Source organism: Xenopus laevis, chromosome 4L (assembly GCF_017654675.1).
Source record: "Xenopus laevis strain J_2021 chromosome 4L, Xenopus_laevis_v10.1, whole genome shotgun sequence".
Classification (NCBI taxonomy): domain Eukaryota; kingdom Metazoa; phylum Chordata; class Amphibia; order Anura; family Pipidae; genus Xenopus; species Xenopus laevis.
Window position 1 is genome coordinate 43,765,841 of NC_054377.1, and position 27,603 is coordinate 43,793,443.

The 27,603-nt window shown below is 38.3% G+C and overlaps 1 protein-coding gene across 4 annotated transcripts in view; it reads right to left on the minus strand.

Moving 5' to 3' along the window:
• Window positions 1-18,271: 18,271 nt before the first annotated feature.
• LOC108713498 (protein NLRC5-like) overlaps window positions 18,272-27,603 on the minus strand; it is a 96,042-nt gene continuing 86,710 nt past the window's right edge. For all 4 annotated transcript variants that reach the window (XM_041590146.1, XM_041590144.1, XM_041590147.1 and 1 more), the window contains exons 43-48: window positions 25,030-25,113; window positions 24,028-24,111; window positions 23,037-23,120; window positions 21,738-21,821; window positions 20,470-20,553; window positions 18,272-18,991 (exon numbers count right to left, since the gene is read on the minus strand). In XM_041590146.1, the coding sequence (XP_041446080.1) occupies window positions 18,907-18,991; window positions 20,470-20,553; window positions 21,738-21,821; window positions 23,037-23,120; window positions 24,028-24,111; window positions 25,030-25,113 (505 nt within the window). In that variant the 3' untranslated portion in view covers window positions 18,272-18,906. The remainder of the gene's footprint in view (window positions 18,992-20,469; window positions 20,554-21,737; window positions 21,822-23,036; window positions 23,121-24,027; window positions 24,112-25,029; window positions 25,114-27,603) is intronic.

The window sequence follows — 27,603 nt, forward strand, 5'->3', positions numbered from 1 at the left end:
CATTTGTTTAACAAACTTTGTGGATGTCAGGATTCCATGGGCATACTTATACCTGTTATGGACAAAGACATGGGCTCCTTTATCAACACTGGGCAAATTTGCCCATGGTCAGTTACCTATAGCTATTAATCAGTGATTAGCTTTTTGAAACCAGCTGCAAGTAGAACAATGAATGCAGCAATCTGATTGGTTGGCATGGGTTAGTGCCCATGGGCAAATTTGCCCAGTGTTGATGAATGAGCCCCACTGACTTATTGTCTTGGGACCCCTCCATGGCCTTGGATTTTTTGGATACACAGTGCAAGAAATGTGTTTTTTATAGAGTGAAAGAAAGCTCTCATAGTCAGGGCCCTCTTACCTCATGTATTGGCTTGTCACATTTTAGAACTTGCAAGCAGTGCTGCAGAATGAACAATGATAATAACTATAAAGAAGCAGTCCTATTGGCAGAGAGTACAAAACAGGCTAGAACAGCATCTACTTTGTTACTAAGTTTGCACCCATGTTGAGCCAACAGCACACAGTGCTGCGACTACTGCCTGATTTACAATGGTTTGTAACTGGGCAGTCAGGATTTTGCTTTATGAATATGGTGCAGATCGGATATCCAGGATGATCTAACCCATGAAAAATAGTTAAGAAGGTGTTTATGCCGCTCAGCACAGATGCAGCAATATATGTTTACCTGTATGTGGTGTTATTTTTGGACCTTTGCATTCCACCTTTAGTTCTCCTTTAATTAAACTGGTTCTGCACACAACACTTCAGTGTTTCCAAATTTTTTAATATAATGTTTGTCTACTCAATTAGCTGTTGCTGTTAAATATAATATTATAGAATTATATATTTTTGGGGGTATTGACCTCATAACTATAATGCCGTAAGAATTCCCCCTATGTATGATGGAGCATATTTTGCTTTGACCTTACACGTCTCACCATGGCCCAACATGTCACAGCATTAATTCCAATGTAAAAAAAAAAAAGCAGGACCTTTTAAGACTCTCTGCTCTGCTCGCTCATTATATTCTCCTGTTTATTTTATAGGGAAGATGCCAGCTATGCTACAAACCCATCTCAGATTATGACATTGATGACTCAAGAACTGGATGCAGCTATTTTAGCTGAGAGCCAATTATAATCTGTTTTTCATGGGAAACAGCTTGGCCTGGGATTTAACTATAACAGAAATATTGGATATATCTCATTACCTTTTTTTAACAAGATGTTTTTTAAGTTAACTTGCAACAAAAATTTGTTTTTGTTTTCTGTAAAATTAAATAAACCAACAAGGTAACAGGCTTCTCAAGTTTACCTTTAAACAAGTAATAACATAGAAAGGAGGGCGACAGTTTGTTCTCTCCAGCAGATATACAGTACATCTATTTTTGTGAAATTTAGCAGGAATATGATTTTGACGGGTTCAATTAAAATAGCTGGTTCTTTATTTCTTTATCGTTAAAGGCCCATTGCACAAAACACTTTTGAACTTTTGGAAAACTTGAAATTGAGGCAAGATATAAAATGCAAAACAGAGGCAAAGCATTTTGCTTCTTGTGACTCAAGGTTCTCTTCTCTATGGGACAAATTCCCTAACAGACATAAATTCACTAGGACAACGCCAATTACCTAAAGTGTGAAGTTGTGTCCAAGGTGCCGAACGCTGGCGAATTTTCACTATCGTTACTTTGGCAAACAAAGCGAAGATGCGCTAGTGTTGCCTAATTTGCATACAGTGGGAACTAATAAAGTTACATGGACATATATAAATACATTACATTACCATGTCCAGGGAACATTAATTAATAAAATAGAGTTATTATAATGCCCTACACATGAGCCCAGTGTATAGTTTATGTTCCATATGTTAGAATATGAAAGGGGTAACCCGGTTACCCAAAAAAAAATGTTACCGACCTTTGCAGGCTATCACTCAGAATAAAGGAAAAGATGCCAGCATTTTTCCGAACTTATAAAAATTTTGCACTAAAAATTGAGGAAGTCCTATGAACTCCATTGCACTTTCGCCAGGTCTGAGCTGGTCGAAGGCAATTCTGGCAAATGAGGTAACATTCAGTATAATCGGCATCTTTGAGTGCAAAGCAACGCTAGCGTCTATCGCCTTTACTAGCAAAGTGATGCCTGTGCCCGGAATCGCCAAAGTTCCAAAATGACGTCACGCTGGCGAATTTTCGCTAGCGTTAGTCACTTCGCCCTTTAGGGTATCTCTGCCCCTATGAATGAAGAGCTACCTACATTCACCAGCGCTTTATACAGAAGACGCGGGGACTGGGTGGAACACAATTATTAACTTGTGTGTTAAGCTGGCCATAGACGCAAAGATCTGATTGTACGAAATGAGGACTCGTATGACTTTCGGACCGTGTGTGGAGAGTCCTGACATTTTTCGTCCGGTGGAGATCGTTCGTTTGGTCGATCGGACAGGTTAAAAGATTTCTGTCGGCTGCGGGTAATATCTATGCATGTATTGCTGATCGTACGATTTTCACTGGCTTTGGTCGGACATAACTTTCGTACGATTGCTGTCAGGGGCAGAACATCGGCTGATCTGTTCTTTTGTACTTTATTTGATGGGGAAGTCCGATTGTACATTGATTCATTCAATCAGATCTTTGCGTCTGTGGCCAGCTTTATTTAAAACATGCAACTTATGCATGCCAGGGGACACAGGATGATAAGGGTTTTATTTAGTTACTGCTTAAGACAGTTTTAAATACAGAGCTATTGAATGACAGACTGGAAGGTGGAAATAAGTAAATAAGCCTCTGTACCCATTGGTCAGTTCCAGCCATGGTGAGCATGAATTTATACAAAGGAGGGGTCCTAGAAAGGATCCATTGGCAGTCATTATTTTTAAGCAGTTACAAATACCTTACCTTCAACCAAAGTTGTTACTCCTACCTCAAATCTTAATTTGTTCTCAGATCATTATTTGTTCTTTGACTGTCTGTGCTGCACCTTTTAAACCCTTTGATGTTCATGATTCTATCTCTCAAGAAAGCCTTTCGCCACAGGAAAATTTGCATCCTCTTTTTAAGGAACCTTCATCAATGTAAAAAAAGAATGAATTGTTCTTTAGCTTCAACTCCACTTCAAACCCTATGTTTTATTACATTTCCTCCCTAACTTTTAATCAATCTGGCATTCCTTAGATGTAAGGATTTGTGTTCTTGTTTACTTGAACGCCAAATGCTATTTCAAATCAGCAGAAAATCTCTTTGTTCTATTTACTGGCCAAATGAAAGCAGTTGGTGGCCAGATGGCATAAATAATTCATTATCCTGACCTATAAAACATCAGGGAGGTCCTCACCAGTGGGGATCAAAGCTTACTGAACAAGATCAATGGTGACTTCCCAGGTGTAAAAGGCTAATGTGAGGCCAGCACAGTAGTGCAGGCCTACTACCTGGGCAAGTTTTTGCACCCTTGATAATCATTAAAGATTAGAGTTTCAGTTGAAAAAAAAGAAAGCTTTCTGAAAATTTCTCTCCAGGTAGCCTGACCCATTTTGTCTTTGATTTCAACTGCTCTTTTTATTCTCATTATGTTGTTTGCAAACTGTGGAGTGCGTCTCACAGAGGGAGGGTGTGGAGTAAAAGTATAGGTTTTCTACTGCAAAATATTCAGGGAAATTCTTTGGAGAGATGAATGATTTTGGTGGCAGGGAAAGGTGAATAAGAAATAGTGAGAGCAATTATATAAATGACTAGAAATGATAAGTAAACAAAAGGGAGAAAGAAGGGAGATGAGCAGTGAAAGGGTAAGGGCAATTACCGATGGGGAGATTTGTCACCTGCGATTATTCATGCGCGACTACAAGCTACAATTCTCACGAAAATACGTCTCCTTTGGAAATAACTGAAGTCACTGGAGGTAAAACCAACATATCGCAACATTGCCCCAAGTTGCCTCTGGGCGAAGTTGCCTTTTACCTCCAGCGATTTGGTCTTAGTGCCAGTGATTTGAGTTATTTCCTAATGAGACACATTTCCGGGAGATTTGTCGCTCGTAGTCCCGCATGAATAATCGCAGGTGACAAATCTCCCCATCAGCCACTGCCCTAAGGGGACAAAGGAGAGAGGTGAGGACAAACTGAGAAACTGAAAAGAGGAGAGCAGAGGAGGACATAAGAAAGTGGATATTAGGAAAAACAGATGTGGAATAAAAAGGAGAGGAGGACAAAGCCACCTGGAGAGCAGAAAAAAAAAGGATGGAATACGCAGAAAAAGGAATGAAAGGAAAGCAAAGGAGAAAAAACATGAGAATGGAAAATTATATATATATATATATATATATATATATATATATATATATATATATACACTGCAATTTGGAATGAAGCATCCCTGGACCAGCACTTTCCTTTGTGAAATCAGGTCCTAATAAGGACCAAAATGTTGGAACACTAATATGTGTATTTAAATAAAAATCAATGATTTCACAAAGGGAAGTGCTGGTCCAAAGATGATTCATTCCAAATTGAAGTGTATGTCTAAGAATTGACCGTGCACCCTGAAGATTACCCAGGTAGAGTGCGGAACTATTTGTATATATATATATATATATATATATATATATATAACCATACAGAAAGCTGACGCACACTGGGATTTATCAAAAATAAAAACTTATTTTATTTGGATCGACGTTTCGGTCCACACACGGACCTTTATCAAGATACATATAAAGTGCAAGTGTAGGCCATTTTATAGACTCACCCACCAGTGAACATGCATCAGAACACGCCCATACATCAAGTGAAAAATTTAACCCCAGAAGACCCAAAAGTCCAGCAGACGTGGATAGTATTAACTTGGTCTGAAAAACAAAGTGCATGGAACAATATAATTCAGTATATTAAACAATTTCATGATCATATATTTAAAATATTGTTAAAAATAATTGACAGTAATATTACGCTTATAAAGTGACAAGTAGTTAATAAAGTGTTAATAGTGTGCTAAAATGTTTTAAAAACAATGTAATAAATACTTGGAAAATCAGTTGTTTGCATATAGACACATTTTCGACATTTTTTGGCAGTACATAGAATAGTATAAATATTATATTTACTCATAAAAAGCAAGTAAACGAACAATATTCATTAAGACCTCTGGGGGCAACAGTGTTAAGCGTTTTGATCCAATAAACCTCCTTTTGCAATAACATACGATCCCAATCACCTCCCCTAGAGGGTTCAGGAATTAGATCTATGCCCATGAACTTAAATGTTGGGAGATTGTGACCCATTTTTAGAAAATGTTGGGGTAATGGTAAATCTGATCTTCCGGTTTCAAAGGCTTTTTTAATGGATGACCTATGATTACCCATCCTCTCACGAAGGGTATTCTGCGTTTTCCCAACATATGTCAGACCACATGGGCATGTTATAATATAGATAACATGAGTGGATGTACATGAAATGCGATGTTTAATCATGATCTCTTTTCCAGTATGGGGATGTTTAAAGGATTTACCTGTCACCATGTATCGACATGTAATGCAGTCCGCACATTTGTAGCAACCCTTACTTATTTTGCTTACAATGTTGCCACTGGATTCGTAGCATCTGGTTGGATCTGTTTGCATTAATAGATCTCTTAAATTGGGACCACGTTTGTAGCCCCACAAAGGTTTTTGGGTGAGCGATTCAGATAGCTTTTTATCACATTTCAAAATTGGCCAGTTTTTTTCAACTATATTCTTAACCACCTTGGAACCAGTAGTAAAGCTGGATGTTAGAATAAAGCGGTTCTGATCCTTCGGGTCTGTTATGTGTTGAATATCTTGTGTCTGTGCTAAATGTTCGCGGGCACGTTCAACAGATTTAGTAATTACATGCTGGTGGTAACCCCTTTGTTTAAATCTATCGGCGGTTTCCACTATTTGCCTTTCTCGGATATCATGATTGGAATTATTTCGCATAGTGCGTAGAAATTGTGAAAATGGAACTGCTTTTTTAGAGCTAGGAGGATGAAAACTCGTGGAGTATAAAAGAGTATTCCTATCAGTTGGCTTACGATATAATTTATACCCTAATCCATTGTTCTGTCTGAAAATTTCGACGTCCAAAAATTGGATACTTTGCATATTATGAGTGACAGTAAATTTGACTGGAAGATTAAGGGCATTAAGATATTCAACCATATTTAACAACCCACTCACGTCCCCCCGCCAAATCAGTAGTATATCGTCTATATAACGTAGGTACAGCAATAAGGATTCTCCAAACATTGGTATAATATTGTGTTGTTCGTATTGAGCCATAAAACAATTGGCATAAGAAGGAGCCATTGCTGCACCCATCGACGTACCCTCCTTCTGTAAATAATATTGCTTCTCAAAACGAAAGTAATTAAATTTCAATGTCAGTTCCAAAAGTTGGCAAATAAAGTCAATAGGGGGACCCATGTATGTGGTAGAGTTGGAAAGCGCCCAATGCACTGCCTCTATGCCTTCACGGTGAGGGATTATTGTGTATAAGCTACACACGTCCATGCTTGCCAATACAATAGGTGCATCTGGGAGTGTCAAGTTTGATAAAACCTCCAAAAGCTGCTGTGTATCTCTTAAAAAATAAGGTAAAGCCTGGACTGTGCTCTGCAGGTGGTGATCCAGATATAGACCAATGGGATGTAACAGACTGCCCCTTGATGAGACAATCGGTCTCCCCGGAGGATTACACAAATCTTTGTGAATTTTAGGCAAACAATATAGGATAGGGCAGATTGGATGTGCTTGTAGAAGAAATTGTTTCTCACTAAGTGTAATCCAATTACGTTCAACCGCATGCTCTAACTTCAGATTAATTTCAGATTTGAATTTATTCACAGGGTTAAAGGTCAATTGCGTATATACAGCAGTATTGTTAAGCTGACTCATTACTTCTTTACGGTAATCCGTATAATCCATAAGGACTATGCCACCACCCTTGTCTGCAGGTTTGATAATAATTGTATTATCATTACTTAAAGATTTCAAAGCCTGTCTCTCAGGGACCGTCAGATTCGGATGGCTTTTAAAAACGGATAAAGGAAGCGTATTGACTTCATGTGACACAGTTTGGAGGAAAACATTAATATTAGGATTAGATAATGCTGGATCATAGGAGCTTTTATTCTTCCATTTGGCACTTATTACAGGCTGTTTTGTTTCACCAAATTGATCTAATAGACGTAATTTCCTTCCCATTTTGTAGCACTCCACCTCCCATTTAAAACCGTTAAATGGTACAGTAGGAACAAATGAGGTACCTTTATTGAGCAGTGAGGTCTCCGCTGGCGTCAATGTGTGATGCGACAAGTTATAAATTGGATTTATTTGGGATACTTTGGAGGACGACTTCGGCCGCTTCTTCCCCCTCCTGATGCGCCTCGTGCGTCTCTGCCGGCGCTCCTGGTGTTTATTGGGGTGCGGACATCCACTGGTCCCCGGTCGGTTGGTAGGGTGTCCTCTGGAAAATGGGCCGATTTTTAGAAAATGTTGGGGTAATGGTAAATCTGATCTTCCGGTTTCAAAGGCTTTTTTAATGGATGACCTATGATTACCCATCCTCTCACGAAGGGTATTCTGCGTTTTCCCAACATATGTAAATAATATTGCTTCTCAAAACGAAAGTAATTAAATTTCAATGTCAGTTCCAAAAGTTGATGACAGGTAAATCCTTTAAACATCCCCATACTGGAAAAGAGATCATGATTAAACATCGCATTTCATGTACATCCACTCATGTTATCTATATTATAACATGCCCATGTGGTCTGACATATGTTGGGAAAACGCAGAATACCCTTCGTGAGAGGATGGGTAATCATAGGTCATCCATTAAAAAAGCCTTTGAAACCGGAAGATCAGATTTACCATTACCCCAACATTTTCTAAAAATGGGTCACAATCTCCCAACATTTAAGTTCATGGGCATAGATCTAATTCCTGAACCCTCTAGGGGAGGTGATTGGGATCGTATGTTATTGCAAAAGGAGGTTTATTGGATCAAAACGCTTAACACTGTTGCCCCCAGAGGTCTTAATGAATATGTTCGTTTACTTGCTTTTTATGAGTAAATATAATATTTATACTATTCTATGTACTGCCAAAAAATGTCGAAAATGTGTCTATATGCAAACAACTGATTTTCCAAGTATTTATTACATTGTTTTTAAAACATTTTAGCACACTATTAACACTTTATTAACTACTTGTCACTTTATAAGCGTAATATTACTGTCAATTATTTTTAACAATATTTTAAATATATGATCATGAAATTGTTTAATATACTGAATTATATTGTTCCATGCACTTTGTTTTTCAGACCAAGTTAATACTATCCACGTCTGCTGGACTTTTGGGTCTTCTGGGGTTAAATTTTTCACTTGATGTATGGGCGTGTTCTGATGCATGTTCACTGGTGGGTGAGTCTATAAAATGGCCTACACTTGCACTTTATATGTATCTTGATAAAGGTCCGTGTGTGGACCGAAACGTCGATCCAAATGAAATAAGTTTTTATTTTTGATAAATCCCAGTGTGCGTCAGCTTTCTGTATGGTTATATGGCTTCTATCTGACTAGCACCTGGGTTTTGCCTAAGTAAGTGTGTGCCACAGCCTTTCTACATATATATATATATATATATATATATATACAGGTATATACACAGAGGTTTTTGGCACTCACCACTCGCAGAGTCTTATGCCGGGTGCTAACCAAAATCAAATGTAGCAGTCCATGAAAGCACTCTCAGCAATCGCCATCAAGCATGTATCAAAAACTCATTTATTGGTGCATGATGTATCAACGCGTTTTGGCTCACATCGTGCTTTCATGAACTGATATATATATATATATATATATATATATATATATATATATATATATATATATATATATATACACAAAATATAATAATATAATATAATGGGCAAGATTCAGTTCAAGGACGAAAACTATATCTGTTTATTCTGAAGTTTTAATAAGAAGAGTTTTAAGATGTAGTTTTTTTCTCAAACTGAAACTGGACCAATATTAACTTTTTTAGGTGTTTCATGTTCATGCTTCCTGTTATAAGGGACGCCGTATTTTATCCTATATATGAGTTGTGAAACACAACTAAATATTCATATGAAAAATTATAATGATACCAGCTCAAAAGGAGGCAATGGGCCAAAGATTGTATGAACAAAAGGGGACTCTCCTAATTATCGTAGTAGTAACTGACATTATTAAAATTTCTACAAAGTAAGTTTTTAGAAATCTAGGTTGTAAAGAAAACATGAATCAATCAGGTTAAACTTTTTGGTCTAAATGGAACCTGCCTAACAGCCGACTGACCCATAGGATTTCCAACATTTAAACAGGTTAACTGGATGAATTATTGGCCAATAGGGAGGAAATATGTTTGGTCAATTTCTGGGCAGGTTTTTCCCTTTGGAGTCATACAATTACTTCTTTTAGGATAGAAACAAAATTCAAACTGAAGATAATGTTATTATATTGTTGTTGGGGGTTTTTTCAGCTCCTTTTCCATTGCATTCATTTCTAGACCTAATTTGGAATGTAACAGATGAAGTTGTAAATAGATTATGGTTAGAGGGGAGGCTTTATAAATATGTTTTTTACGGGGATCAGACTGTAATTACAGCTATTCTGGATTACATGTTCTATGACTTGATTGTGGTTTAATGTCGCTACAGATTGCTTCTTTTAATCTTCCCGTAACCCTGTTACTCACCACTTGTGCTCCAAGATCCTTTGCTTTGTAGTTATTGAAACAGCAATACGCAAATCAGCAAGCAAGAATGTATTCTTTGTTGCAAGTCTCCTTAATATTCCATTACTTTTGTTACTGTGTGATCTTGTTGACGGGAGCTTTAAAAAGTTCTTATATTGCATTTGTACACAACGTACAAGTCTTTGGTTGAGGAATAGCTTTCTGGTTTATTATCTAATCACCCTCCACATTCTGCTTCACTCCATACCATGTTGCAAACTCAGCCTCACTGTTTTTTGCTTTTTCACACTGCCCCTAATGTTACATTGCATGCTTTTCCCATTTTACTTTTTTTCAGGGGACCAGTAAAATCAAGGAAATGTGTTAAATCAACTTATGTTTCATTATTCAAAGGATATAAACACAGAGGTCAGTTTTTTTCTTAACAAACTAAGGAACTCGGGGTAGGTCGAAGAGGCATGTGCCTAGGGCAAAACTTGGGGGGGCATCATGCCATATCTTCTCTGTCACCTATCCATAGCCGGAAAGTGTTTCCCCAGTGAAAAGGGCCACGTGGGTGCGCTCTTAAGTCAACGCTTGCTCTCGGTAGAGCACTCTCAACAGCGCACACCCGGTCGCATCTGGGGGAGAAGTGGCCTGGCTCGGCACTGAATACAATATTTACTGTGTTAATGACAAGGGTTAAGCATCGCAGCATTAATATTACACTACATGAATATTACACTACACAACACACTATGGAGCAGCATGTGCAAGGTCTGATTGGTGCATGAATGTTTGACTAATTGTACTTGACTTTTACAGACAGAACCAGGGCAAAATATGCATCTGGTTAGATTAATTTGACAAAAAATAGCAGAGGAGATACAGACATTTTTGGAAAATCAGGACTAACTTTTGATAAAAAATAAAAAAGCACCCATTAAATCGCATTATAAATTAGTGGCACCACAAAAGACAGTGTGAAACAACATTCAAGGTAATAGAAGTTTCACTGGATTAAAAATATTCAGGCATGGGACCTGTTAACCAGAACGCTTGGGTCCTGGGGTATTCCAGATAACGAATCTTTCTGTAATTTGGATTTTTATACATTATCAACTAGGAAATCATGTAAGCATTAAATAAACCCAATAGGTTGGCTTTGTTTCCAATAAGGATTAATTATATCTTAGTTTGTACAAGGTAATGTTTTATTACAGAGATAAGGGAAATCATTTTTAAAAATTTGGATTATTTGGATAATATAGAATCTATGAGATACTGCCTTTATTTCTGGAGCTTTCTGGATAACAGGTTTCTGATAAACAAACCCATACCTGTAATGACATCAGAAATTAAATGATTCTCCATGTTCCTTTATAAAGGAGCTGCCATATTTGAGCAGCAGTAATCCGTTAGCATTAGAAACTGACAGGTTGAGAAGGGACACTGGCGTCAATTTTTTTTTGAGATTTACTATACTCTAAAGATTCTAAAAATGCAAATCCAAAAATACTCCATCTCAAACCTGTCAAGGTCATGTAGATATAAATAGCAGATGTCCCTGAAATTGTTTCTTGACATTGTGACCTGCGCTGGATAATCCAATAAAGTCTGGAATGTCGTCCAATAATCCGATAAAGGGGCAAATTCACTAAAGCGTGAATCGGCTAACGCTAGCGCAAATTCGCCAGTGTGACGTAATTTTGTTACTTTGCCGATTTACTAACGGGTGCTAGCGTAAATTCGTTGGGAAGTGGACCTGCTCTAGCACTACTTCGCACCCACACGCCAGGCGAAGTTGCGATATGGCGAAGGGACGTAACTACGCTAATTCACTAACTTGTGCATTTTACTGAACGTTACCTCTTGCGCCAGACTTGCCTTTACCACCTCAGACCAGGCAATGTAACATAGAGTAGATAGGGCTTGCTTCAAAAAAAAACTTTTTTAAGGGTGATAGGCTGAAAACGATTGTAACTTTTTTTGGGGGTACCCTCCTTTCCCCCTACATTTCCTAACATACACCCAAACTATACAGTGGGCACATGTATAGGGCAAAATAACAACTCTATTTTATTTTATGAAGCTTTCCCGGGTTTGTGTAGTGTAATGTATTTGCTGCTACATATATCTGTACGTTGTACTTTAACTTGGCGTCGCTAGCGTAACTTCGCTTTGCTTGACGAATTAACGGTAGCGCAACCTGGCTACCTCTCGCCTCTCTGAGCGCAACTTTTTAGTTGCGGAATTTAGTGAATTAGCCGCGCCCTGGCGAAACTTCGTCTGCCAAAGTGCGGCGAAGTGCGGCAAACCAACGCTGCCGCAACTTCGAAGGTAAGTAAATTTGCCCCAAAGTCAAGTTTTCGCTACGACAGTCAATAATCCAAGAAAGTCGAGTTTTCAGAGCGTCAATTGTATGCTTTGAATTGACGCACAAATTAGTTTTTTCACTCTGTCTTTTTCTAGAAGAATTATTGATGCATGAGTTCAATTCGTGGATGGTTTGGTCGACTTTGTTTTAATAAAACATGAGCTTAATTAGAGAGTTAGTAAACAGCTCCCTTAATGAATGTGAATATTTTTAAGAGTAGTTTTTTAAGTGTCAATTTCACTTTCTTTAGATATAGGGACATTTTTTGTTCTAATTTCACAATAGGACACAATAGGATGCGAAGGGCACAGCAAAGAATACTAATCGTGTAAACATAACCAGTAGAGCAAAATTTCTAGTCTGTTAACCCACTGCTCCTTACTTTTTTGTATCTCTGGAAAGGTATGCGTTGCCTGAACTCTGAAAACCTTGACGATTTTGATCCTGTCCATTTTACCTACCTTTCTGATTGTGCCTGTGAACTCATTTTCTGTGTATCCCCCAACCTCTAGGCCTTGCCTGTTTTTTATTATCCCTTCTACACAACCCTACTGTCCTTGCCTGTTGCTCACTTCCTCCTATGCTTGTTGAATTTTTTTCCACTATAGCCCTATATTTTATGTTTGGATTATCTGTATACTGTCAGGCACAGAATAAGTTGATATGCTCTTTCTTTTGTTAACTGAACCCCCTTTCAATGGCATATGGGTAATTCCTAGCATTTTGTATCCACATACAGTTAGGTCCATAAATATTTGGACAGAGACAACTTTTTTTCTAATTTTGGTTCTGTACATTACCACAATGAATTTTAAACGAAACAACTCAGATGCAGTTGAACTGCAGACTTTCAACTTTAATTCAGTGGGTTGAACAAAAGATTGCGTAAATGTGAGGAACTAAAGGCTTTGGACAAATGACTCAAAGGCTATTTCATGGGCAGGTGTGGGCAATTCCTTTGTTGTGTCATTATCAATTTGAGGGGGGGTGCTTGAATGTGGAAGATTTGTGAACAGACAACATGCGCTCAAAGGAGTTCTCCATGCAGGTGAAACAAGCCATCCTTAAGCTGCAAAAACAGAGAAAACCCATCCAAGAAAGTGCTACAATATTAGGAGTGGCAACATTTACAGCTTGGTACATTCTGATAAAGAAAGCACTGGTGAACTCTGCAACGCAAAAAGACCTGGACGTCCACGGAAGACAACAGTGGTGGATGATTGCAGAATCATTTCCATGGTGAAGAGAAACCCCTTCACAACAGCTAAACAAGTGAACAACACTCTCCAGGAGGTAGGCATATCGATATCCAAGTCTACCATAAAGAGAAGACTGCATGAAAGTAAATACAGAGGGTGCACTGCAAGGTGCAAGCCACTCATAAGCCTCAAGAATAGAAGGGCCAGCACAGTTCTAGAAAAACATTCTTTGGACAGATGAAACAAACATCAACCTTTACCAGAATGATGGCAAGAATAAAAGTATGGAGAAGGTGTGGAACAGCTCATGATCCACAGCATACCACATCATCTATAAAATATGGGGGAGGCATTGTGATGGATTGGGTGTGCATGGCTGCTGGTGGTACTGGGACACTAGTGTTTATCAATGATGTGACCCAAAACATACAGCCAATATTCTTAAAATTTTTAAATGGCCAAGCCAGTCACCTGGTCTCAACCCAATTGAGCATGTATTTCACTTGTTAAAGACTAAACTTTGGACGGAAAAAACAAACAGCAACTAAAAAGCCGCTGCAGTAAAGGCCTGGCGAAGCATTAAAAAGGAGGAAACCAGAATCTGGTGATGTCCATGAGTTCAAGACTTCAGGCTGTCATTGCCAGCAAAGGGTTTTCAACCAAGTATTAGAAATTAACATTTTATTTTCAGTTTTTTAATTTGTCCAATTACTTTTGAGCCCCTGAAATTAAGTGATTGTGTTAAAAAAAAGGCTTTGGTTCCACAAATTTTTATGCAATCTACTGAATTACAACTGGAAGTCTGCACTTCAACTGCATCTGAGTTGTTTTATTTAAAACTCATTGTGGTAATGTACAGAACCAAAATTAGAAAAAAGTTGTCCCTGTCCAAATATTTATGGACCTAACTGTAGATTAGTAGACCTATGGGCAGGGCCGGATTTACATAGCGGGCGCCCCTAGGCCTGATCCCGTTTCCTTTCTCTTCCTCTTCATTTTTGCACATGCACAAATTTTCATCATCAGGTCGGGAGCACTGGGGATTGGCGCAAGGGAAATTAAAAAAACGATTGTATCTCATGATCAGCCCCAGAGCTTCCGAACTAATGCGGGTGTGGTTAAACTTCATGCCCCCCTAAAATCCAGCCGCCCTAGGTACGGGCCTTGGTGGCCTTTCCACAAATCCGGGCCTGTCTATGGGCAGGGGAATAGAGAGAATGATCATATTTGCCCCCATTCAGATGTATGTCAATCACCTTACAGTAAGGGTCCAGTAGTTTGTCGTAAGATTGCCACTTGGTGATGCTGAGAAACAATCGCCTCACAAGGGAGTGGACTAGTAATGTGCAGGTCAGGGTTTTCCTGACCAGCACCCAACCCTAACCCGCCCTGTTGCAGCCCGCACCCACACTTCCGGGGTCCTTTTATAGACCCCCGCTGACCTGCCCCGCCGATGACGTCACAAAAGTGACAGGGCGAGCAGACGCAAGACTATAAAACTGGAACCCGGATGCCGGCATTTGAAGGTGGCTGGCGGGGAGAGCAGGAGAAGCACCCGCCACCGGCGAGGAGCAGTGCGAGCTCGACCCAAACCCGCCGGACCCGTGGGTATCGGGTCGGCCCACACATCACTAGAGTGGACCCATGCTTCCAGTTGATATAAAAGTAAATTATGGGCAATTTCGAACACTATGCTCCTGCCCACAGGGCTGTAGGGACAAAACACTTGAACTCACGCTTTCTGCACTGTACTTTTTTATTTTTTTAAAGGTATTTACCATATTCTGCCCGTATGCACATACATAAATATTTGCTATCCCTCCCTTTTGCTTTTTAGTTTTACATCTTAAAATGATCATTATAATAACTGAGCTATCTGGCAATCCTCATAATCATACTGTTGTTGGCATGCTTCTTTATTCTTTCTCCCGGATCATTTGACATTAAATTGAACATCATTTTGCATCATGAGTTGCACCTATGGGTGAGGGAGCTTATACTATTAGTTTTATTGTATTACAGTTATTTGTGTTGGTTGGGGGGTTTATGATTACACATAAGATATTAAAGGCTTCACAGTATAAAAGTGTATTTTCATGTCAAGGGTTTATACCATTAGGTTTCAAACATGGTACATATACTATCTGGTCCCCAAAGTGTTAATCGATTTATGTACTTTATTTCACAGTCTTTTATTTAGTTTCTTGATCTTGTACCAAAGTGGTCAGTGAATGCATATACACTTCTCTTGTAATTAATTTTATTTAATCATTTAAATAAGTCCACAAAAGTTAAAACATTCATACAAATGAAAACATGTAAAGTTCAGTGCAAATTAGGGAATCATCCATAAATATGATATAGCTTCTTTATCTCTTATGACTAGTCCCAATATTGCAGAACCTCAAAAATGTGTATTGTGGTTGAGGGAGAATAAAATAAATCAATGAAACGTTAAAATGTAGCTTAACAAAAAGACTACAATATATGTTGTAATGCGAGTGAGAATAAATGTATCCTTTTTTCCACAATATGGAGTTTGAATCCTTCTACCTACATAAGTTAAATTTTTGATCCTGCATCCAATTTATGCATGTTGGAGTGACAACACCCAACTGATTATATACATTAATAATGAATTGCAAATATATTGCAAGCTAATGCTGCTGACTGCTGCAATCATTACCATGCTAAATGCTACTGCAATCATTGCAATGCCGTAAATTATGTCTTTCCTAGTCACTGCATTGTAGCTAAAAAAAAACAATATTCAAACTGAGAGAACATTAAAAATTTAAGTGATCATTCAAAGAGGCTGGGAGTGCATGAAAAGCAAAGGCAAATGATAAAAAAGTCTGTTTATGTATCTTAATATAAAACCAATGGAACCAGAAATACTATAGGAATTATTTACTTTGACCCTAGATACAAGTGCTGGAGCACTTGAGTGCAAGAGTGTGTCTGCACCTGCCCCTCATGAATACAGTGCCAGCCGTATTTAAAGGAGAACTAGACTAGAAATGCGATATTTTCTATATTGAACTTATTGAACCAGCCAGGCTGGCTGTCTTATTGAAGACAGGCCTTCAAAGTTGTCAGAGTTTCCCATCTTGAATTTTGTTAGGAGTATTAATGACACTGCACATGCTCTGTGGGCTCTCAGCAGCTGTTGAGAATTAAGTTTAGGGGTCCTGACAAATTTTTAAGCAGAAAAATGGTGATTTGAATACATTTTTCACTGTGCACCTGTCAAAGACGTGCTTAATAAAGGTAAACTGCACTGAGCTACACTGAGAGGCAAATTTATTAAGGTTTGAGTTGTTTTTTCCACAAAAAGTATTCAAGTTGTATTTTTTGGTCAAAACTCACATTATCGGGTTAAAAAAAACATTGAATTGATCAAGTTTTTTTAAAAAAAATAAAATAAAAACTTGACTATTGGAGATTTATTATACTTTGCCCGTAAAAATAGCTTGAATCCTAAAATTCACCACCTTAAATCTGTCAAGGTTCTGTAGAAGTCAATGGCTGAGGTCCATGGAACCATTTAAATAGGTTAACAGCCTGCTTGAAGTTTGAGTTTTTTTCAGTGGGTTTTGCCAAAACTAGAATGATTCATTCAAATTTTTTTTAAGAAAACTCGATCAATTAGAGTTTTTGGGTTGCGGGACTTGAATGCTCAAAAATGGGGTATCTTAAATAATATACCATTCAAGTTTCGAGGTTACTCGCGTTTATTCGAGGTAAAATAAAACTCTAACATCTGACCTTTGATAAACCAGTCCCTGATTTCAGTCAATAGTGAGCAGTCTCTCAGGCTATAAAAAGCATTGCTTTGTGTTTAGTCCTCTTTGCTTAACCTGGTAACATTGGTTACATTCACAGGTTCAGCTACAATAAATAGAACCTTACACTATATGCACCACTCTATTTCAGCCTGTTTAGATTTTGGTTTGGAGTACAAGGCCATTTATCTTCACAGATGTAAATGCACAGGTTGATCTGTTAACAACCAACTAGGGGGGGGGGAATAAACTTATAGCTAAGAATTTAACATTTTACAGGAAAAAAAGAGTAAGAAGTACACATTTTACCTTTTACATCCAATAAAGTTGCATTGTAACTTCAAAAGGAAACTTAACCTCAGAATTATTTTAGGCATGCAAATGCAATTTATTTCCTTGGCTTTTGAATGAACCCATTTTCTCTGCAGCTCCCCATTTACACTATTCAGTTGCAATCTGGTTGCTATGGTCAATAAAAGATAAACTTTTAACAATGGGACAATACTTTTTAAGAGATAAATCGTCTATATCAAGTTGGAATGAATGACTCCCCTTACATATACTTTATACAGATAGGAAAGATAGTCCCCCTCTGCCTTTGCTTAACTTATGTGCCAAGGATGCTCCAGCTGTGTGTTCAAGTCCTGCAGAAATATAATGGAGCATGCACACAACACTGCAAAATTGATACTTAAAGGAACAGTAAAATCCACTCTTCTTCACGTGCAGCACTCGCAGAAGTAAATTACGCTGCAGACATTCCATCCCTGTTTGCAGCACAGAAGTAAGTCCTGCAGAGGTCTTTAAAATCCTCAGTACAGCAGCAAGAACTAGCTTCTGGTTCAGCAGTCTAGGCGGAGATGTGGAGCGCCGCACCTCAGATTTTACAGAATCACCCTTTTGCCATTCTACAGTGTAAATCCGGAAGCAGAGATTTAATATGTTTTTTAGACAGAGCATTGAATATAATAAACTTTATGCACAATAGAGCTTTTATTGAAGCAGTTTAGAGTGGATTTGGCACTGTTCCTTTAATAGTTCAAAACTCACCGGCAGAATGATTATGAAGTTCAGAGGACCTTTGCTTTGTGAGCTCTTTGGCTCCATTGTAACATCCTTTATATTTACAACCAGAGGTCTGGTTACCAACTTGCTTATCCTTAAGGTGCAGTTAAAATAAAATGTACCCCATCTGTACTTGGAATCAGTACTTTCATATGCAATACTAATGTTTTTATACATATGACAGTGCTCTCTTAGTGCAATATTTTCGTGAAATTACTCTGGTGATTTTCAGTGCATTATAGCTATATGCTTTTTAGACTTGCATTAGAAAAACTGGAGACAATTCAAGTATTGTTTTTACAGAGGAATACATTCTGCAATAGCTAATTTACATTGGATTTCTTTTGTATGAGGCTGATTTTTATGTCTATTGTGATGCGTAATGAGAATTATGTCTATTACAGGACAGGACAAACATGAACTACCAATCATGCCTTACAGGTCAGTAACACCAGAAAATAAAAATGCCCTAAATGTAGTTATACGTTCACTAATTCTAAACTTTGGTTAGACAATAACACTGGTGCTGATTTGATTTGTTCATGCTAAAACATTAATGCTGACACCAAAAATTCTGCTTTCAGAGCATTTTGTTGTACACATACTGGACTGAATTAACTAGACTGTTAGGTCAGATTAATCATTTTCATTTTTGGTGTTACTGGTGTTTAAAATCAGCAGAAAGGATGGAAGTTATTATGCAGTAATGCAGAGCCTCCATTCAAGTTGGAAGGTTTGTCGTGCCTTTCTTATTCAAAAAATGAGAAGTTTAGTCTTGAATCTTCATTATGCAGCTTCTCTTCAATGGGCTTTGGAATTTTATTGTCCCATAAACTATAAAAAGATAAGTAAAACCGGGTAAGCATCCAGATTGTGAAGAACATTTCTGTTGTGCACATTGCTGTGGATAGCACTTTATAATGTAATGCTGTCAAATCTGCAATTTTCAAGTCAAAATTATATTCAACAGCTACACAATAGCCTACCATTCTGTACTTGAACAGTTCTGTAGAATAATGTGCCCCCAAAGTGAAGTCATTTGCTATGGGTAAATAGCCTTTCACTTTTTATCCATATACCCCTTAATGATTCCCTCACTGAATCCAGAGCGGTTTTAGTGTAAACTAAAAGGCACGTTCATCCACATTTTCTCACTCAGAACATAATACTATACTTTTTTGTTACTCACAATAACAACATGCATGCTATAATTGTAATGAATGATAATTCTTTTATGCATAGGGCAACTTGGGAAAACTTTCATGTCAGTGGGCATCTGCCTTGTGGCATGACAAAGTGTGCTGCCGTAGACATATGGGGGCAGATTTACTAAAGGGCAATGTGGCTAACGATAGCGACTTCTCGCCAGAAATCACATCCGCAGGTACATCCACAATTCAATTACAGGGGCAGATGACAATTCGCTAGTGAAAGAGACCATCACTAGCGTTCGCTCGCACTCTATTGGCAGGTGACTTTTTGCTCAGATAAATGGTCGTTGCTCCACAAATTTCCACAAAGTGTGGATGTTACTGAACGTTACCTCTTTCGCCAGTTGACTTTGTCACCTCAGACCAGGCAAACTGCTAGAATGAAGCTAGATCTTCCTCAATCTTATGTCAGTTACATAATATCCTGTCTGCCAAAAATGCATTAAAGTTGAAAAAACGCTTGCGACTTTTCCTTTTTTTTAAGCACGAGTCCTAACTTAAACTTTTTTTGTGTTAACATTTTTCCCCAGACATTTGAGGGCCATTGAACATTCAAGTAATTTGTAATAAAAAGTGGCCACTTCAAGCATTTCAACATCTCTAATAAAGATGTCAATGCAACTTTAATGTACCCGCTAGGCATAAACGAATGCTAGTGAATCTTCCCTATGAAATGCTCGCACTGGCGAAGTATCGCTAGAGAAAAGTTGACAGCTCTCGGCGCCCAGGACGCAACTTTGCATTTTAGTGAATAAGCTTAGTGGTAACGAATTTGCACCTGGCGAAGTGGTCAATGGCGACAATTCGGCCCTTTGGTAAATCTGCCCCATGGTATATAAGAGCAAACAATTGTGGGCAGCTTGAAGTCAATGAGACAGTGGGTGCTTATGCAAGGGTAACATTTAAGATTAAGCCAATAATACCTATACAGATTCTTGGGTGAATAAAACACATAAAGGCACTGGTGCAGCCAAATAATGGTAAACATGGCAAGAAAAACACTTCAAAATCATCTTGTGCCACAGGCCTGAATATTTACATGAAACAAATTTATAGAGAATGCAACCATAACATAATGTATAAATGCATTCCCTTACATACCGGATTAATTTTATCCCAATACAGCCATTCAGAACTTGAGCTATTGCCTCTGCCCCTTGTTCAGTCATCTGGTTTCTCTCTAGACTGTAACAAAAATGACAAATGAAATATATTATGCAATATATATATATATATACATATATTTTAGTAGCTTAAGGCACAAAATGTTAAATGTCCTTAATATATCGATAATGGGCTGAGTGCAGAGGATCTCTTGTATTTGTCTATGTGAATTTTGTGGTCACAACCTCATCACAACATTCCCTTGTTTGTTATATATATATATATATATATATATATATATATATATATATATATATATATATATATATATATATATATATATACACGATAAACACTTTAAAAATAAGTGCCCAAGTATTTTAGATATGTCACAGAAGTGAGCTAGTATGATGGACTTACTATTTACATCAATACATACAAAACACTTCATGTGTATGCCAGAGATATTTCCTCATAGACCTTGCATATATTCAATGGCTCTAGACTGCTTTGATTGACAGACCTAACCCCCACTCCTTAGCTGGTCGGTAAGCAACCCAGAGCTTCTAAGCATCTGAAAAACCACAAGGCATACTGTGAAAGCCTACCATTTATCAGAAAGGTGGCAGTATTAGTATTAGGGACAACTATAAAGGCAGGTTTGCTGTAACTCTAGGTGGGTACAGTGTGCACTAACATCTAGTTTTTAAAGCCTATCCTTTGTTGGATATTAGTACTTGCATTAAACAATTCTATCCCTGTTCTGTTCATTAGACTGGTTTCTCCATCCCCAAATACTACTAGAAATTCCAATCTCACCTTTATACCATACTCTTCAAAGAACCATGTACTAAAATGTTATTACCAAACATATTTACATAAATTCAGCATAAGTTACTGTGAGAGTCTTTTCAGTAGCCATAGGAATAAGTCAGTGTCAACAAAGCAGTATTTACTGAGACAAATATTTGTTTACTGAAAAGCTAAAATAGTATCCTAATAGTGGTATAACAGTTATAAAAGTCACTGAAATATGCCAGATATCAGTACATGCTTTATCTACCTGGACACTAAGCCATAAGTGAAAGCTGCTCTGACAGTTATAACTATGAGGCTCTGACATTTCAGTCTGCGTCAAACAGAATACTTTCATTATGAAATCAGCATGATTTCGTAATGAAAGTATAATGAAATGAAAGTATTATGAAATTAGCATGATTTCATAATACTTTAATTAACCAAATGCATTAAGATGTCATACATACTCCAACTTCTTCAGTCTTCTCATTCCTTTTAAAGCTTTGGCCAGGGAAAATGCTCCACTATCACCAATGCTGTTCCATGACAATCTGTTTAAAATAATGAGCAAATTTCTTGTTACACATAATTTACTGACCTGAGCCTTAACTTTGTCTACTGCACATGATCACAGACTGCATGTTCCGTTTACTATGCCCCCAGACACAAGTGTATTGGTTTGGCTGTACTCAGAATGGGGTACCAGATTTAAAAGAGATAGGTGCCAAGAGCAAAGCAGCCCTATCATTTCAGCCATCCATACTGCAGATGGCAAGTACAAGGCTTCATGGTGCTGGTGCATAGATAGAAGGCATGATGCCTATGCATACCTCCCAACATTTTGGAAGTAAAAAGAGGGGCAAAAAATTTTTCCGCACCTAGAACAGCAAATTTTTTTGACCACGCCCTTTATGTGGCCATACCCCCTAATTATCATGTTCATTTTACTAAATTTGTCAGGTTATGAAAGTTTGAAAATATTTCTCCTCATCTAAACTGTTTTTTTGTGTCTCAAAATTGTTACAAAATATCTTATTTGCACCTGCTGTTCTGTGCTCTCTGCTAATAGCCAGAGACTTTGAAACTTTGTTTCTTTTTCTGCCTGTTCAGTGCAGAGAAACTAGGGACTTTCCAGTACTAATGAGGGACTGCAGGTTGAGCTGTCAAAAGAGGGACTGTCCCTCCGAAAATGGGACAGTTGGGAGGTATGGCCTATGTCCCTCCTCCCACCCACCTGTCATGAATACAGTGCTGCCAGTGTCAGACTGGCCCACCGGGAGATCAGGAAAACTCCCAACTCCCGGTGGGCCCAGGTGTCAGTGGCTCTCATGCTGCTAAACATTTGGCCTATTTCATGGCCATTCCCTATTTCAATGAGAACACTGGCTGAATAGTTGGAATGATAGATAACAGTATGTAAAGAAAGAGAGACTAGGAGAATAGAGGTTAAGTGAGGAGAGGAAGAATAATAGTACTGACAGTGGGCCCCTGGTCAAAGGTTTTTGCGTGGGCCCCTGGTGTCCCAGTCCGACACTGAGTGCTGCTGATCACAAACAGCACTGTATTCGGGAATGCAGGGAAGGAGCTCAGTGTGAAATACTTGACAGTTTATTGCCAGTTTTTGCATTTTGTATCCTGCCCTGCAACGAAACCTTTCATTACCAGAAAGAACATCTCCTAGGTAGTATAACATTTAAAAACTGCAGTGTTATGAATGTAAAGGGTTGTTTGTGTTATATATGCCCTGTACATCTATACATACGTACATGATTTCTTCAAGGTTTTTACAACCTCCAAAGCCAACAGCAAGGGAACAGAAAACACTGTCGGATATTTCACACAACTTCAAGCTAAAAAATAAAATGTGTTAGAACAAAGCAGTTATAGATGACAAGTAATGTGATACAATAGACTGTGGAATAAGGTGCATCTGTTCTGGGGGTCCACTGGCAGTTTTCCTAATATTTAACAGATTTTTGATAACCATCAAATCTTTTTTGATTTTACAACTAGCATCTGATTGAGGGACTGATGTGATATGATACGATGTGTTCTGCACTCACCCATTAAATATTCTTTTAGCAAAAAGGTGCTGCATTCAGTACAAACAATACAGCTTTGAAGCACTTACATACTATACTACAATCCCTTTTAATTAAAATTCGAAATGTGTTTTTTTGGTTTAGCCTTCTGATAAATCTGTATTCTGGCTTCTTATGAATAATATTTTATTGTCTGTCAATTACACAACACACTTTTCCATATCCAGTTTTTCCCAGTAATAGTCTTTTTAACTCCAAGTACTAAAGCAAATGATAACTTTGGCGAGTGTCATTAGTGTATACAAATTATAAGAAATATCAGTGCATCAACTATGTCCTTTAACACTTAAGGGTGAAATTAAATTGTGCTGAGAATAAATTACCCCGATTAAGTTGTAAACAAGCAACTTTACCTATATGAATATATAGTATTCCAGTATAAGGAAAGTAATTACACATTAACATAGTAAGTAAGGTTGAAAAAAGACACACGTCCATCAAGTTCAACCTTTTAGTTTAGAACTGTTAATAATGGAGAAATAATGGTTGTTGTTAATGAAATTGAGTTACAATGTTGAAAATGGAAGTTATGCTGCAGTTTCAGATAACAAAATACATATTTAGCACTACAGTGAAACAAACTTTGAAGGGTCCCCATATGGTATGGTATTTAAATACAAAGGAAGACAAATTACAAAATTAAAACTTCACATACTTTATCTTCCTAAGTTGGGTAAAATGTTGAAGACTTCTAGCAAATTCCAGTAGGCATGTGTCCCCAAATATGTTTCCTGATAGACTAGATAAGAAAAACAAACATTATGGGCATTATAATGCATGTCATACTTCAAGAATGTTGTTAAGCTGTTATTGTTATTTAATAGATAGTAAATTAAAATATTTTGTTTAGCAGTGCAACATGTGCCTACTCTTTTTTTTGTCCTATGGTTTGTCTTCAGGTTCCCTTCTTATAAAAAGGTGTGAACCCTAGAAAGACTCTAATTACAACATTTCAAGAACTTACAAATAAACAAGGAGACAGCTAGGGTCCCATTTATTAAACCTCAATTTTTCTGGTTGAGGTTTTCAGGGGGGGAAAACTCAAATTTTTAGAGATTTATGATACCCCAAAGCTGCTAAAAATCGAAATCTGAAAGTACTCCAGAAGTCAATGGCAGATGTCACTGAACTTGACATTGTGATCTGCGAGAGATAATCCGAAAAAGTCTGGGGTTTCGGGTGATAATCCGAAAAAGTTGACTCTTGATTTTGCTGTGACGTTTTGTTGCTCCAATTTTTTCGAGAAAAATTATTGCTAAATGAATTCAATTTGTGGAAGGGAGTTAGTTTAACTTCGTTTTTAGAAAAAAATTAGATGAATTTGAGTTTTAGTAAATCAGCCTCCTAGTGTTTGCTAATTCAGTGAGTCAAATTCAGGACAAGGGAGCTAGCAGTCAGTGGGTGATGGCTGGAATATGCTATCAGGTCGCCATTCACGAGATATACCAAAGTGACAAGCATTGTTAGTAAAACGACTAGTTTGCTGGAAGACTAGAAAAGGGCATTAAGCCTTGTTATGTTCTTTCCTCAGGTTTAGTTTCAGTAATCAGGGTTTTTATGAAGTTCACTATTTAATAGTAAGTGATTAGAATGGCTGGCCCTCCCCCTCTATGCCATATTGCAAAATAAGAGAAAAAAGTTAATTAAATGCATTTACCAAATGTCTTCTATCTGCTGACAAGATGCCAGAGCCATCATGAATGCACTGCCACCATTGACTCCCAGACTGCAGGACTGCAAGCTGAAAATGTGTATTGGAAAGATTTGGGTGAATGAAAGTACAGCCATCCTGCTTTCTCTGAACTGCTAGAAAACAAGTATAAATCAATTTTATAGCCATCTTACATTTCAGTGTCAAGTCAGAGACTGTGAGGTGTTTCCCTGCTGTAGAAATCATCACAGATAGCTTCACTTCCATGGCAGTGGGAATTGCCCTTAGCCACAGGTTGCAATTATTTCTGGAAAATATGGCCAACTGTGCTTTCCAACCATAAGTGCACACTGTGACACTACTATATACAGTATACATAAAACAGATGCACAGTGGCCTGAATATATAATTGATACATAGATACACACACAAGCCTATATATAATACAGACACAAAGAGTGTTCCAATGTGCTGTGTATAACAGATATACATTGGTCTATATATAACACATATATGCTTATTCAACTACATTTATGCAGATTTAGGAGAGTAGATATATACATGGAATGTAAATAATAAAGACACACACTGACCTATTAATAAAGTATATGCTCTGCCAATATTAATCAGATACAGGCCCGGATTTGTGGGGCCTAGGGTGGCAGGATTTTAGGGGGCGGCATGCTGCCCAACCACACCCACATTTATTCAAAAACACTGGGGATGCGCTGGAGAGAATAATTTTTTAAATTTCCCCTGCACCAATCTCCATTGCTCCAGTCCAGATAATGAAAATTTGCATGAATAAAGGGAAGGGGACAGGGGCGATGAATGCCAGTGGGCCTAGGGGAGCCCACTATGTAAATCCGGCCCTGATCAGATACACCGTGGCTTGCATATAACACACATACACACTGGCCCATGTCTACAGTAAGTAAAACACAGCAGCTTTTAAATAACAGAGTAACATAAATAAACAAAACAATAAACAAAAACAAAACCAGTATCTAACCCACTGACTTGTATGTAATGCAGATATGTCCAACTGCCATATCATACAGATATACGAGTCTCTCTCTGTCACTCTGTATAATCAGTGGCGTAACTGCCAGGGGAGCAAAGGGTGCAATTGGGCCAGGGCCCGCACCCCCTCAGCTCACGCGCCACTGGATTCATGCAGAAATAGCGTACGGAGGGGGTAGTAATTACATTACTGTGTATAATAGATACACAACACAATAGCGAGTATAGACACTTATATAACACAAATTCAATGTATACAACACACAGAAACACACTCCCTTTGAATCTAAAATTCTCTGTATGACACAGACAAACATTGTTGTAATACTGTGCGGAAGTATTGTTAGAGTCACATGGCATGAGCCTAGTGCCAATGCCGCCTGCACTTGGCAATAACATAGGTCAGTACACAGGATATTAACGCTGGCATGAAAAGCCAACAAAATGAAATGTTCTTTTCACTTGCTGCTAAAAAGGAAGTTGCCATGGCAACCTGTCAGCGCCTGTCAGTGTGTACTCCTCACTGGTGATGTCATCAGATGCCCCAAGACTGTGAACCCATGAAATAAACAGCAGCTGACAGAGGCGAGCCACTAGGAAATGTGTGGGACGGCACAGCCCCACAGTGACGCCCAGTCTTACTCCTGCAAACAAATGCTCCTTGGGAAATCACTTCTGAAACATTAAGACGGCGGCTTACAGACAAACAAGGGAAATAGTTACACAACACATTTATTAAAGTTAATCTCATCTTTGCAACAGTGACTTATCCACATCCTTTTTCGTAAACACAAACAGGTGCCAGTGTGGAGCTTTTAACCCCTGTGCTGCATGACCCATGCATCCGCCTACACTCACTCCTCTGACACATAGTAACCAGTGACAAATATCATTATTTGGAATGATCATGGCCACAGCTTTTATTAATACATAACAATGCATAACATCAATACAAATGTAATCGTGAATAATTTATCCATAACATCCATTTATATAACATTGCAACAATTCCATTAGATAATAACAATAAGTAACCCAAACTTGTCTGCCTGAGCCCATTGTCAGTCTACCCCTTCCAAAGTAACCCAGGATCTCCTCCAGCCGCCCAGTCCCTAGCTGAGAGGATCCCTGCCGCCTCTCCTGGGGCTTCCTATTGCCCCCCTTTAGTACTCCATCTGTTACACGTGGTCACCCACCTTAAGGGGTTAAACCACCCAATTGACCTGATATGTCCTCCCATAACAGATCACCTCCCCGGTAGACTGACAAAAAGGACCCGCCTGTGCTGTGACAAATACCCCTAACCCCTTTTAATAGCCCATAAGACTCTGAAACTCCCAAACCCTCCGGGCATTGCTTCTCAAACATCATTGACCAATTAGAGAATTAAACCCAAGCTAAAAAGGGGAGGGTGGGTGGGACCTCTTTCCTTGCTGTCCACATAAAATGGTGGCTAGCCCAGCCTACCCAGCTCCTTTTGTTTCCCTCTCTCTGGCTGTTGCTATGCCCCTTCCCCCCCCTTTCCCTCCAATCTCTGCCTATCACCCGCTGGCATGC